This window comes from Chiloscyllium plagiosum, chromosome 30 (genome assembly GCF_004010195.1).
Source record: "Chiloscyllium plagiosum isolate BGI_BamShark_2017 chromosome 30, ASM401019v2, whole genome shotgun sequence".
Lineage (NCBI taxonomy): Eukaryota > Metazoa > Chordata > Chondrichthyes > Orectolobiformes > Hemiscylliidae > Chiloscyllium > Chiloscyllium plagiosum.
This window is the reverse complement of record NC_057739.1, coordinates 8,414,733-8,430,187: the sequence shown is the minus strand read 5'-3', so window position 1 is coordinate 8,430,187 and position 15,455 is coordinate 8,414,733. Positions and strand designations below refer to the sequence as shown.

The 15,455-nt window shown below is 41.0% G+C and overlaps 1 protein-coding gene across 5 annotated transcripts in view; it reads right to left on the bottom strand.

Annotated features, from left to right (window-relative positions):
• Positions 1–15,455, bottom strand: part of abca2 (ATP-binding cassette, sub-family A (ABC1), member 2) — a 460,895-nt gene that overhangs the window by 278,890 nt on the left and 166,550 nt on the right. For all 5 annotated transcript variants that reach the window (XM_043719911.1, XM_043719914.1, XM_043719915.1 and 2 more), the window contains one exon: positions 12,974–13,156. In XM_043719911.1, the coding sequence (XP_043575846.1) occupies positions 12,974–13,156 (183 nt within the window). The remainder of the gene's footprint in view (positions 1–12,973; positions 13,157–15,455) is intronic.

Sequence of the window (15,455 nt, the reverse complement as noted above, 5' to 3'; positions counted from 1 at the left end):
GAGCCTTAAATTTGACTCATAGAATCCCTACCACAGGCCATTCAGCCCTTCAAGTCGACACCGTCCTTCCAAAGAGCATCCCATCAAGACCCACCCCACCCTCTCCCATCCCTGTAACCCCAGAGTTCCCATGTCTAATCCTGGACACTATAGGCATGGCTAGTCCACCTAACCTGAACACCTTTGGACTGCGGGAATCCATGCAGTCACAGGAAGAGCATGCACTATCAGGAGAGCCACAGTGAAGGATTTTTTAAATAACTTGCTTTACATGGATTTGAGTTGGTTAATTTGAAGACAGGTAAGCAAGGTGAACAATGACTGTACCTGTCAGATACCAGGTTTCATTTCTATTGAATTGTCATATGACTTCCAGAAATGGACAGTTTATGGACAACATGAGCTACAATTCCAGGTGACAAATTGAAACCGTTTGAGCGTGCAACTGTCTGGATGAAAATATGACTAAAAGAGAGCTAAAGTTAAAATTACACATGATGTGTTTTCTAACACCACTCTGGTACAGAGATAGCATATAGAGTCATACAGCATAGAAACAGGCCCTTCAGCCCACCCTGTCGATGCCAACCCTCAAACATCAAACTACACTACTCCCAATCACCTGCCATGGGGAAGAGATTGTCATGACCTACTCTGTCTTTGCCTCAATCAGATGCCCCTTCAGCCTCAACTGCTCCATGCATAACAAACCCAGCCTATCCAGTCTCCCCTCATAACTGAGACTTTTCTTCCCAGACAACATCCTGGTGAATCTCCTCTCCAATGTAGTACATCCTTCCGACATTGTGGTGGCCAGAACCGCATACAGTATTTCATCTGTGGCCTCAGCAACATTTTACACAGTTGTAACAAGACTTCCTTGTTCCTACATTCTATGCCCAAGCTCAAAAAAGCAAACATCCCATTTGCCTTCTTCACCACCCTAACTATCTGTGCTGAATCCTTCAGGGACCTATGGATTTATACACTAAGGTCCTTTTGTTCCTCAGTGCTCTTTAGGGACCTACTGATAATTATGTCTTTCCTTCCCTTATTTGACCTCCCAAAATTGATCACCTCATAATTATTAGGTTTAAATTCTATCTGCTACTGTTCTGCTCGATTTAAGAGCTGATCAATATCAGACTGTAGCCTCAGACAATACCACCAATTGTCATGCCATCTGCAAACTTGGGTGCATAGGTGGTACAGTGACTCAGTGGTTAACACTGTTTCCTCAGAATGCTAGGGACCCAGGTTCAATTCCACCCTCAAGTGAATGTGTGGAGTTTGAATGTGCTCTCCACGTCTGCATGGAATTCCTCCGGGTGCTCTGGTTTCCTCCCACAGTCCAAAGACGTGCAGGTTAGGTGGATTGGTCATGCTAAATTGCCCAGACTGTCCAGGGAGTTGTGGATTAGCCATGCACGGGAAATGCAGGGTTACTGGGATTGGGGAAGGGGAACTGCTTTGGATGCTCTTTGGAGGGTTGGCGTGGACTCGATGGGATTCTATTAAACTTACCAATTAAACCCTCTATATTCACATCCAAACCATTAATGCACATAACAAACAGCAAGGAACCCAGTACTGATCCCTGTAGTACACAGAGTGGTCACAAGTTTCCAATCACAGAAACAACCCTCTACCATTACTCCTTGTTTATAACTTGGAAGTCGGTTTTGGACCCAGTTTGTTATTTGCCTTGGATCCCATGGCTGTTACTTTTTTCCATGTGGAACCTTGTTAAAGGCTTTACTGAAGTTCATGCAAACTACATCAACTACACAACTCCACAACCCTCATCAAAATATTTAGTCACCTTTTCAAATAACTCAATTACTTAATCAGACAAGATCTCCCTTCAACAAATCCATGCTGACTATCGCTCAATCCTTGCCTTTCCAAGTATCGACTAATTTTGTCCTTCAGAATTTTTTCCAATAATTTCCCTACTACAAATTGGTCTGTAATTACCTGGACTATCCTTGCTGCCCTTCTTGAACCAAGGAACAACATTAGTTATCCTCCAGTCATCTGGCACTTTGCATGTGGCCAGTGAAGTATTAGATATCTCCACCAGGGCCCCAGCAATCTCTGCCTTTTCCTCCCATGGGACACATCTCATCAGCTCTGGGGATTCATGCACCTTTATGCCAATGAACATCTGATACCTCCTCCTAATTAATATCAGTATGGTTTAGAATGTCAGCATCCCAAATGAAATCTCCAGCTACAATGTTTCTCATCTGCATTCACACAGGAGAAAGTCATTCATTTAAGACCCCACTGGGGTTCACGTATGGATTTACCCTTTGGTCTCTAATAGGCTCCACTCTTTCCCTGGTGATCTTCTCCCCGTTTTTAATGTAGTGTACCCGACATATGCTTCCTTCTTCTTCTTTATCAAACTTTCAATATCCCTTGACATCCAGGGTCCTCTGGTAATGGTGACCTTGTCCTTCACTCTTAGAGAAACATGCTGGCCCTGAATCTTTAGTATGCTACTTTTAAAAGACTTCCACTTTCCAAATGTAGACTTACTAGCAAGTAGCTGCTCCCAGTCTATATTTGCCAGATTCTATCTAACAATATTGAAATTGGCCTTCCCCAAACTTAGACACTTCGCTTTTTCACTACCTGTATCCCTTTCCATAGTGACATTGAAACTTAAGAGTTATGGTCACTATCCCAAACATGTTCACCCATTACACTGCAATCACTTTACCAACCTCATTGCCCAGCATTAAGTCTAGCATTGCCCTGTCTCTAGCAAGACTATCTACGTACAGACAAAAAAGCTCTCCTGGATGTACTTCAAAAATTCCATCCTGTCTTTTTTTTTGTAAATATATTTATTGGAAAGAAAAAACGTTTTTGAGGCTTCTTTTACAAAATTAATACAAAATAGTGTAACCACTTTACAGTATAATTACAGCATTAATATACAATTTTAAAAAAACTAATCTACTCCACAAACTACCAAAACATGAAATAAGATATAAGAAAGAAAACTCTATATCTTAAAAAAAGACCACAATCTAGTACATAACAACAAAAAAAGAGAAAAAAGGTAAATAAATCAATTAATAAGCATTCAAATTAAAATTATATCAAGTCATAACAAACCCCGTATTTGTATGAGATTCTTCCTGCCAGAGGCTCCCGAACCAACAAACATCATCCTCACGGCTAGACAAAGGCCCTAGACAGTATGGCTGATACATCTGCATCGGTGTAGTTCAAAAAAGGCCGCCATGTTCTATAAAATAATTCTGTTTTTTGGTGCACCATATTCGTAAGGAAGCCCAGGGGAATATGTTCCATAACTATCCTATGCCAATTCGAAAGTCCTGGGGCACTTTATGATACCCAACTTATTAAGAAGTTTTTCCTCGCACAAAAGGAGAGTAAATAGTTTCCTCCCGTATGCATCTAGAGAAGGAAGATTTGAAAAGCCCAAAAGGAGAGACACTGGGTCCAACCCAATCTCTGTTCCCAGAATCTTTGTCAAGACATTCGCTACACTGTCCCAATATCTACGAATCTTATGGCATGTCCACAAACAATGAGTGAGTGGACCAATTCTATTTTATATTTAGGGCACATTGGGGACACTCCTGCCTTAAACTTTGCAAGCCGCTCTGGTGCTACATGAGCCCTATGAAATATTTTCAATTGAATAGCTCGAGTCCTATTAATTCTATCCTGTCTAATCCGTTCACTCTAAGGTGATCTCAGTACATATTTGCAATCACTACACATACAATTGGATTCTCTGACAGAGAATCACTATGAAACATCCACAGAAATAAGTTAAGAATCCCATAATCATGCCCAGCCTGCCTCAGTGAAAGGCTGATCCACAATTGCTTGAAAACCTTCACATATCTTGACCACTACAGGTCCACAATTGTTTTCAAAGCCATCAGCAACTCTTCAAATTGCTCTTAAGACAATTTCATGTTGTTAACTTCAACCAGGCAATGCACTTTAGTATAAGGAAGCCCAGCTCCCTTGCTGTGCTGGTACAATGGACTCCATAAATGGGATAAGGGCTCTTTGATCATGTGGAGGCCGCACAATGTAGGTTGGCTGGACGCATTGGTCAGGATCTCCTCTCTCACCCCATTCCCCCACTCACTGAGTGTAGAAGTGAATGAGCCAGTGCTATGCAGTTACATACAAAGAAGAATGTCAAAAAGTCACACAGTGGAAGTCCTTCAATTGCTCAACTTTATCTAAACTTGGGTGCATAATGAACAGTTGTGAGGAAAATAATCATTTCACCTTAGAGCAGCCGTCAATATTGGTGCAACAGTGAACATTGACAAGCTGTGAACACTAAAGCTTTTCTTTGGAAACCACAAAGAGAAAAGTGATGTCTAGTCCCACTCTTCTTTTTGGCCCCTGACATTATCAGGACCCTCAAACAGACATGATATAATCTCATCAAATGATAGTCAGGCTCCCTCTAGACTGTGACACTGAATTAATAAAGAGCAGTTCCAAATGATGGTGATGAGAGAATCATTCGCTTCCCTGGGTAAATCTGCCAACACTCCAGGTCTGGTCTGGAGTCTTCAAGAATCTTCAGTGCATTACCCCAAATAAGCCCACATAAAAATTATAAAAACATAAAATATATATTTCTTCTAATGTTTGAATTACTGTTTATTAGATATAAAATAGTGAACTTGGTGAATGAAGGTTTATTTTCACCCAAGAGTCAATATCATTCAATCAAATAACCAGGAATATGTTTGTTTTCCCAATGAAATGACAAATATGGATCTGCTGGATGCCCAAAGACAGAAACCTGGGTTAATATTGTGAATGTTCCAGCAACCTGTGCAAAGACAGCTGACAAACCTCTCTGTGGGCCTACATAAAGGAATGACTGGCAAATCGATTAAAGCTTCCTCTGAAACCCAATACAAAGTTATTCACAACAATAAAAATGGTTCCCATCTCCTGCTTCAGATGTGCCCTCGGGGGACCCACTGCAAAACCTGCAGCAGGGAGCCAATTTCAAAAAGATAATCCTCTTAGACCCACATACTGCTATTATAGGAGAGATAATCTGCTTTGGCTTTCCTGTTCTGAAGCAAGTCCTGCTGCAAATCAAAGTGATTCCAGCCTCTGAATTGGGACAAATACACACCTCCATCTTCACTGTGTAGAACACAAAGGGGAAAAAAAAACTATGGGGATTGGGAAGGTGAGAGGGAATAATGATTCAAAAGAAGGAGGAATGCTGACAGTGCAATGGTGGGGAGGAGGAGAGATGAAAATAAGAGAGATTTTGGAAGAGGCAATGTTGGAGAGAAGCATGTGAACGGTATTAAAGGCAAAAGGGAAGGTTTGAAATGCAACAAAGCAAAGGAAAAGATTAAGGGATGTGGGGTAAGAAGGAGGAGAAGTGTGAAATCTGGGAGCATCACTTTCGGGCAGGGGTTAAGATCAGCACTAAGAGGAGGAGGGAAATTCAGTGGAAATGTGGACACCTTGAACTGAAGGTGGTGGACGATGCGAGCAATGCAGAAATGAAGGGGGACATTTGAATGGGGCGGTATTTGCAGAGTACAATCTCAAACTGGGATGGAGGGAGAGATTAGTGCAAGATTCCAACACTTCAAAGGTGGGGAGATAGGTGGGAAATGTTTCCATGAGAGGATGGGAGAGTGTATGAAATATAGCGTCTATGTTAACTGATGTTCCTTTGAATTGTAAGCAGAGCTGGCAAGGCCAGCATTTTTTAAAATCAATCCCCAATTTCCTTTAAGAAGCTGGTAGACAACCATCTCCTTGAACTACTATTGTCAATTCCGGGAGTTCCAGGATTCACTGAAGAAGCGACGGTATTGTTCCCAAGTTGAAAAGATGCAGTGGGAGGGGAATTTGCTGTTGCTCCTGCAAGTACCTGCTGCCTTGCAAAACGCTTGCAACTCATTCTGCAAACAGAAACTGATGCTCATTTCAAGACTGAGAGTGCAGTGCACTGTCGGAAAACCTGGGTGCTTGCATCAACAATTGCTCATCACACTTTTCCACATCAGATTCACATGAAGTATGACCTACGCATCTAAACCTGCCACAACACAACTGACCTTGAACAGATGCGAGCTAGCTTTTAATTAGCACAAACTCATAACGACATTGGTCTTCCATTTATGTCTGAAGCCAATGAAGAACAAGGGAAATACTGGCTGCACAAGAAATCATTAAGAGCAGGCAGTACAAAATTGGCACATTGGCTGGATTAAATTCAAAGGGCTAAGAGCAATTATATATTGTAATTCCCAACGGCCGTTTGGTGGTGCAATAACCATAATCACCAGGCTTTTGGGATTACCATGTCTATCTACATTGGTATCAACTAATAGCAATCACAATGACATTGCTAGTTTGATGAATAGAACCAATCAAGTTAATACATTGGGGAAGGATTGCCCTTCAATATTGTACCATGATTATTGTACTTGTGGCTATCCATGCAAAAATTTACCTTTGAAGCCTCAAACATTCCTCGCAAAAAGGGCCAAATTACATGTCATTTATAAAAATGAATCTCAAGTTTGGGTGTGGGTGATCACCATTCTGAAATACCACTGGCATCTGACACAGTGAGTGGATGTGTATGGAATTCCTGAACCTTTGTAACACAGCCCGGATTGTGTACCTGATCCCTTGTGCCAATTTATAAGGTAAGTAAAATATGTATCTATATAGTGAAAACCTGAGGGTGTTGACTAACGTGAGTACAGAAAGCCATGACTGAAAGGAGTCAAGTTATACACCAAACAAATGATTTTTGGTATCAGCAAAAAAAGTGTCCTTTTATATACGCCAAGATGATTCACGTTGCATTTTATAGTATGTAAATCTTATCCACAAAATCAGAGAAAAATGTGTTTTCTCTGCCAAGCAAAGAATCCTGCTCAAGAGTCAGTGAGATCACAACTGAAGGAAATACCCTAAGATCCACACACCTTTGACAATAGGAAGAAAACAGGTTCATCTTGGAGAAACTGTCATCAAAGTTCAGAACATAATAAGCAATTAATCCCATTTCCATAAAAAAAACTCAGAAAAGTAATATAATGGTTCCAGTATTCACTGCTCTAACTCTAATCCTGATCCCAATCAGAACATGTTACCAAACTTCACTATGTTGCTACTAATTATTGCTGTTGGACAATTGTTTTCATAGACTTAATCCACAAGGTGGCAGGCAATTCTGATCACCTTTCTTCTCAGTGTTAGCCATCACTTGGTACCTCATGTCCTGGTCAATATTTACAAATACACTAATACAAAAGATTATCTGATTGTCAATGTTGTTGGTGGGCACTGCTCTCTGCCAATTGACTGCCAGGTTACCCACATTTTACTTGCCTCTACATATTGACAAGTATTCAACTGTTGTAAAAGTACAGGTAAACTTCTCCATAGTCCTAGCTGACCGCAGGGTTGCTCTCTCATTAAAGCACCACAACTGATAGCGCTTCAGCCAGAGGGTCACCAAGCCTCAGGCACTGGAAGAAGTTGAGACGGAGAGTCTTTCATGGTAACCTCAGCCAGTGTGGGAATTGAACCCATACTGTTGGCATGAAACTGCATTACAAATGAACTTGGAAACATGTTAAAGTTGTATAAATTGATAATACAAATGTAGGTCTTTATCTGCAATGAATTGTCTACACTACAATACAAAATCAGTAAAATGTTGAAAGCTGATGTATTCTAGACCCTTGGAAATGGGTCGCTTGGAGATCCGTCTCCCCTTGACCTTTCATGGTGTTGCGATGCAGTTAGATTTGGTTAAAATAAATAATTCCTAGGAATACTGTAAGTACTAACTCGCGATATAGCAATTTACAGGAATGGTGTTTCTCACACACGAGATGTCACATAGTGGTAATCCTCCACTCAGACCTCCTCAAGGTAGTTACATCTGTAAGGTTAAGTTCAGGGAGCACATCAGCTGATCAAACAATGCTGTGGCCCAAGCACATGGGTTGAAGGACTGAAGGTGGAGTAATTAATTCCTCCTTTGAGGAAATGGTTGTGATTGGTGAGTTACAGAGCCATAAAGATGTACATCACGGAAACAGACCCTTTGGTCCAACTTGTCCATGCTGATCAGATATCCTAACCTAATCTAGCCCCATTTGCCAACATTTGGCCCATATCTCTCTAAACCTCTCTCATTCATATGCCCATCTAGATGCCTTTTAAATGTTGTAATTGTACCAGCCTCCACCACTTCCTCATGCCATACATGCACCACCCTCTGCATGAAAAAGTTGCCTCTTAGGTTCCTTGTATATCTTTCCCCTCTCGCCCTAAACAAATAACTTGTATTTAAATAGTGCCTGACAATGGAGTTAAAATTTCCCATGACTCTTACAAGGATGTTGACAGGACAATGTAATCTTAAGTTATGTAATGAAATATAAGTGCAAACACTTATAAGCTTGGTCAAAAAGGTTTTAAAAACCATCTCAAAGGAGAAAGGGTAATTACAGAAATGGAGAGGTTTTAGAAAGAAATTTCAAAGCTTAGGATAAAAGGCACTAGTCAGGTAATAGCTGGAGTACTGTGAACAGTTTTTGTCTCTATCCTATACAAAGATACAGTGGCATTGGAGGCAGTCCACAGAAGACTGATACCAGATATAGAGGACAGACTTATGAGGAAGGTTTGAGCAGATGTGGCATATACTCATTAGAGTTTAGAAGAATGAGAGACCACCTGAAACATACAAGATTCTTAGAGACTCGAGAGGGTAGTTGGAAAAGCTTGTTAACCCTTGTGGGAGAATCTCAGGTGAGGGATCATAATCTCAGAATAAGGATCCCACATGTAAGACAGAGATGATGAGGAATTTCTCTTCTCAGCAGTTTGTGAATCTGCGGAATTATTTACCGCAGAGGGCTGGTAAGGTTGGATCACTGAGTGCATTCAACGCTGGAGATAAACAGATTTTTAAACGGTAATGGAATCAAGGGCTGTGGGGGAAAGATAGAGCAGACGCGATGGGCTGAAAGGCCAGTTTCCGCTTCCCATATCTTATATTGCTGAAGATATGTCCACCAATGGCGTACAAAATGAAACCATGAATTGATAGAATTGGGAGAGAACTGGGAGAGTACAGTTTTCTCAGAAGGTTGTGGGACTAGTGATAGGGAAAGACCATGAAAGAATTCAAAATGATCAATGAAACTTTTTCAATTGATGTGGTGCATAACTGAGTGGTAATGAAGGTCAGCAGAGATGATGGATGAAGGGAGGAATTTAGGAAGTTAGGATGAGTTAGCGGGGAGTCAGTGCATAGTGATAATGTCACTGGATTAATAATTCAAAGGCTCAGGCTAAGGTTCTGGGAGTAGACAGATGATGAAATTTGAATTCAATAGAAATCTGGAATGGTGATTAAATAACCACCGTCAATTATGATAAAAACCCATCTGGATCACTGAAGCCCTTTAGGGAAGGAAATCTGCCATCATTACCTGGTGTGGCCTGCATATGACTCCAGACCCATAGCAATGTGGGTGAATCTTAACTGCCATCTGGATAATTAGGGACATGCAATAAATGTTGGCCCAAATAATAAGGTCCACGTTCCATGAGCTAATACAAAATGGCAGAAAAGTTTTGAATGACCTCAATTTTAAGGCCAGTTGGAAATGGGATGCCAGCAAGGAATGCCAGAGTAATCAAGTCTAGAAGAAACAAAGTAGTGGAGGTTTCAGCAGCGAAGACGCTGAGATATATCTGTCACAAAAGGTGAAAATAAGTAGTATTAGTTGTGGCAGGAATGTAAGCTCATCTTGCAGTCATAAACAACATTAAACTTCTACCTACAACACGTGGAGACTGCAGCAGTTCAAAAAGGCAGCAGTGTTGGCCAGCAGTGATGCCGATGCTTCATGGGTGAAGAAAAAAAGTTGCAAACAAGCCAGTTCAGTCTCAGATAATTGCTAGTTAGAGGAACAGAGTTCATGATGAGGGAACAGACTTGTGACCAGGCATGAGACACAGGTCTTCAGGCTACCCAGTACTCAATCAGAAGAAATATCTGCTCATCGAGTACTGACTTTGGAGAAAAAGTGTGACAACTTTAAGTCATGAGCACTTTTATAGCTTTTGGAAAGATAAAAGGTCTATGTGTCTGAACAATTCCACAGAATTTGATGAAATGGGGCCTCACTTCCAAAGTTAGCATCCTTCAGGAACAAAGTTAATACAGGTGGCTATTTTTAATATTACAAGGAGTGAAAGATCATCACTACTCCCTGAAAAATTGATCTTATATTCATCAATGCATAATAATGTGATGGCTCACAATTCGCCTCTTGAAAGTAGAGTACTTATTTGGACTGCTCATGGGGCCATGCAAGATCACAGTACCCAGTACATACAATGAAGAGTCTTAGTGATTATAATAATTGAGCACAATTGGATATTTTGTAGTAAAGGAGTACGCCTGACGCTTGTAAACAACCCAAGACACTTAAGTCATTGAGCCCAGATGAAAATGGAGGAATTCATTCATAACATGAGCAAGCTAGTGTTTCAATCTCTCAATTGATTTGCAGGATCTTTCTAAGACAGCGTTGATGATATTGTGGTAGGATCTTCATATTCATCAACAAGTTGACAATATTCCCACAACAGAAAAGTATCAGGAGAGCACTACTTTTCTTTATTCATCAATGGTGAGGTTAATATTTGTTGCTCATCACTGTTGATGTCAGGGTCCTGAACCAGTGGTGTGCTTTGGGGATTTGAATCCTTGTATGAACCCTTAGCCATCAAAACTCCCTCTGTTCCTGTGAGCAGACAAATTGGGAGCAGACATAGGCCATTCAGCCCTTCAAGCATCCTCCACCCTTCAATAAGATCATGGATGAACTGTTTGTATTTTCAATTGCACATTCCCAGCTGTCCCCAATAACTTTGCATTCCTTTGCCTGAGAAAAGTCTACCTGCCTGTCTTAACAATACTCAAATACCCTGCTTTAAAATAGTCAAAAACTCTGCCTCCACCACTTTCTGAGGTAGACAGTTCCAAAGTTGCACAACCCTCAAAGAAAATAATTTCTCTTTATCTCTATATTAAAAGGGCAATCCCTAATTTGTAAGCACTGTTCCTAACTCTGGACCCTCCCATTAAGAGAAAAACTCATTTCCACATCTACCTTGTACAGTTCAATGATGTCACCTCAGCCCTCTAAACTCTAGTGGAAACAGGGTCACTCTGTCCAACCATTCTTTACTCACCCCATCTGACACTTTTGATCATCTGCAGGGACTTATTATTCAGCCTTCTGACACTCCACTCACACCATTTGTATGATCTTTTGATCTCGCTGCCTATAAATTCTATGCCTGTGTGCTTCGCTTCACTTCACCTGAAGGAGCAGCAGGTGATTTCAAATAAACCTGCTCGACTATAATCTGGTGTCGTGTGTTTCTGACCTTGTCCACCCCAGTCTAACACTGGTACCTCCACACCATGGCAACCACTCTTCAATAGACAACCAGGTTAAAGTTTAGTAAACCTCCTCTGAACTATCACCAATGTATTTACATCCTTCCTGAAATGAGGCGACCAAAACTGCATTCAGAATTCAAGGTGTGGTTCTACCAATATAATTAAAGCATAGCATGCTCACTTTTATGTTCAATTCCTTTTATAATAAAGGCTGGCATTCCATTAGCCTTAATTAGTTGCTGTATCCGTGTAACATTTGTGACTCATGCACTCACCTAGGTGCCTCTGCACATCAGAGTTCTCTATTTAATTAACACTTTTTTTTTCATTCTTCAAACCTAAGTGAACAGCTTCACATTTATCCATATGAATCTCCATCTGGGAAATTGTTATCCAATCACAGAATCTACTTAAATCCACCTGCATTCTCCTCAGGTCCTCTGCACAACATAACTTTCTTCCTAACTTAATGCCACCTGCAAGCATCACTGCTCAGCCATCCCTCATCTCATTTGAGTCATTAAAATCAATTGTAAATAGCTGAGACCCCAGCACAGACTTTTGTGGAACTCCATTTATGATATCCTGCCAACAGAAAAGCAATCATTTATGCCTACACACGGTTTTCTGCCATCCAGTCTATCTCCTACTCATGCCTGTATGCGAGCTAACTACACCTGAGTGAGCTCATATTTGCATAATAACCCTTTAGGTGGCAACTTTTCAAATGCCTTCTGGAAATCCAAATACAGTGTGACTACCTCCCCTTTACACACAGTGCATGTTACTCTCTCAAGGAATCCCATTAAATTGGTGAAACGTGATTTCATTTTGACAAAAGCATTGTTTCCATGTTACATAAATACAAGAAATCAGACAGGAAAGAGGTTTTTTACTGAAACAAGGACAAACACACACATTGCATTCTGAGGTAATGAAGGGTTGGGGTTGCCGAGGGGAGGGGTAGGGAGGAAATACTCAGTACTCCCAAAGCAAAGCAAACCTCAATAATCTCTCAGTGGTACTGATCAACAGGATGAAGTATTCAGTCATCAAAAAAACCACCTGGCTTACGGAAAGTGGTTGATGAATGGCTTTGTAATTACAGCAATAACTTGTTGCATTACATGATTTATCATTGAGCTGATCCCGGCACTTTTACTGTCTCCCGAGCTTTCTATAATCATGAGATACACACTGCAGAGGCTAAGTGTGGGAGAAGTTGTGATGTCACAAGTCACTTACTTCCCATCTATAACCAATGTACAAAAAAGACAAAAGACCTCCTCCCCCCCCCAACCCCGCACCCCCACTTTCAGAGAGTTGTAACCCAAAACAAGCTTTCAGTACAGCTCCCAGTAACAGCCTCAGAAAGGACAATTCCATTTGTAAGTTAACTCTGAAAAGTAATCGTTGACTTTCAACACACAAAAACATAAACATTGAGCCATTTTTCTGTTAGTTTACCTCCATTTCTCTAACCAGTGCCTCTGGGTTATAGCTATCTGTGGAGTTACTGGATCCTGCCAGGCCAAGTGCCTGGGCCAACAACTGGACCAGTGTCTGTCTGTGTGCCACTCTCTCTGGGTCACTCAGCGCCTTATGAATCAGTCCTCCTTCAAGCTTCCTCCAGCCTCCGAGGAGATGCTCCTGAAACACAAACCTTTGTCTCAATAAATTCAGCACGCATCCTTTTGGGTCTCATTTCCTCAACAATATATTCGGCACATTTTGGAAATAAAGCAAACTTTGAGAAAAACTGCCGAATACTCAGCATTATTCATCATTCTGACTCCTGGATGGGAACACATTTTATCAGTGCAACAGATGCCGAACACATGCACCATTTGGACCAGAGGTATCCTTTCTGCACTTAGGAGATAGAAGTAGAGTCTTCAACATTAGGAGTTAAACCAGTGCAAATATGAATGGCCAAATAGTCACTTTCTTTGCAACACAGTGGCACCAAGATCAGGAAAATGTTAAATATCAAGGTTAAACTCTCCCCTCTATATCAAGAGGGTGCCTTCATCACTTTCTCTTCATTGACATTTTTTTAATGTTTATGAAACAATTGCATGAATATCTTTCCATTACCTACACTGACCACTCCTGTGTTCTCTCTGAAGAAAAATATCACTCATCATTACTTAGTGTTGATTTATTGTAAGTACATTTCTGATCCTACATTCTACGAAGACAGGTACTTTCTCAGAGGGCTCAAGAGGACATTTGCCCCTCCAAAGTAGCTGTTTAAGTATGTGTTTGATCGTCCTTGCACAGCTATTACTAAGGGAGCAAAAGCAATGTTAAATTCTGTAAATCCTTTCCAGCCTTCTCTATTATTTCAATATGGTTCCACACTCTATAAACAGACAATGTCTTAGCTGCAACATATATCAGAATGAAGCTGATGGTGTGAAACCAGTAAATTGCAAATGACAGAAAAACAATCCTCAAGAAATCATCAATATACAAGTCATTGGAATGTTGATCTGCTATGTTTACATTATGCTAATTTCTCATTTGTCAGTTAAGCTTCATCAGCAACAGTGACACTAATTATACAAAATCAATAACACGTTTCTTGATGACTGGTTTAAACATAGTGAATAGAACAGAGATTCAAAAGCTGAGACTGGAAGTTTCAGTCTGGAAAACATGTTGAGCAATTACAATCCAGACAAACTCTGCCTCACTGTAATCAGGCAACATTCCAGCATTGCTCTATTCCTGATGAAGGGCTTTTGCCCGAAACGTCGATTTTCCTGCTCCTCGGATGCTGCCTGACCTGCTGTGCTTTTCCAGCACCACTCTAATGTACAACATTCTGGCAGCCATGTTGGATTCTTGCAAAATAATTCATTCTTTATGAGCCCGATAACAACAGGCACACAGAAAGAAAGCAGTTACATCACCATGGACATCCAGTTATAATGTTAATGTTAACCTCCATTAGAAAATGAGTGAGTTTGGATTTAGTAGGAAATAAGCATGGAAGAAAAGTGAAACAGACAAGAATGAGGGGCTGGAGGGGTGCAGGGTGGAGATCAATCTAACCCTAGATAACTGATGAAACTTTTTAACGAGGCTGTCTGCCTTCATTTTAACATGGAATCTCTGGTCAACCCATGTTAGCCAGATTCCCTCTCACCAACTTGAGAAACCTGTCGGTTAAAAGCCACAAGAAAGGCTATCCCCTTCGGATAAATATCTTTAAGGCACTGCTTAAGATCAGGAGAACAGTGAGTGCTTCCTCTAAGTCCAGGAAACTAATCCGATAATGAGACCACAGCCCCACATCCTCACCTCCTGTATCCCTCTGCACTGTTCCCACCCATTCCCAGAATGACCAGGCACTCCCCTTCATTATCTATTTGCACTCAGTCCCAATCTACCCTACAATCTCCAGCTCTCCCCTGACCATTTGCCACATTGTCTGAACCCATTAAATACCCGGCCTGACCACCTCCCCCAAAAATCCAATAAACCTACCCACAGCTACGTTCGAGTCCTTTTCCCAAGCCTTCCTCACCCAAAGGACGGACTGACTGGACTGCAAGCTGCCAATCCTACTTTAGAAAATTGGCACAAACATCTTGAGAGGGGAAAGGGGCAACTTTTTCATGCAGAAGGTGGTACAGGTATGGAATGAGCTGCCAGAAGAAGTGGTGGAGGCTGGTACAATTCAGGGAAACCCTCTATAACCTTCCTAACTACCATCACCACCACTCCTCTGACATATCAGGCCAAATGTTTTCATATAAAAGGTAAATAATGCCCAAATCAAAAATAATGCAAAAAAAAAAACCACAATACAGTGTATGGCACAATTTGAAAACAATAACATAAAATGCTATAAATACTTTATAGGTGTATCCATGGAGAGGGAAATAGAGTTAATGTTTCACGTTTACAAACTTTCAGCAGAACAGGAAGATTACAAGTT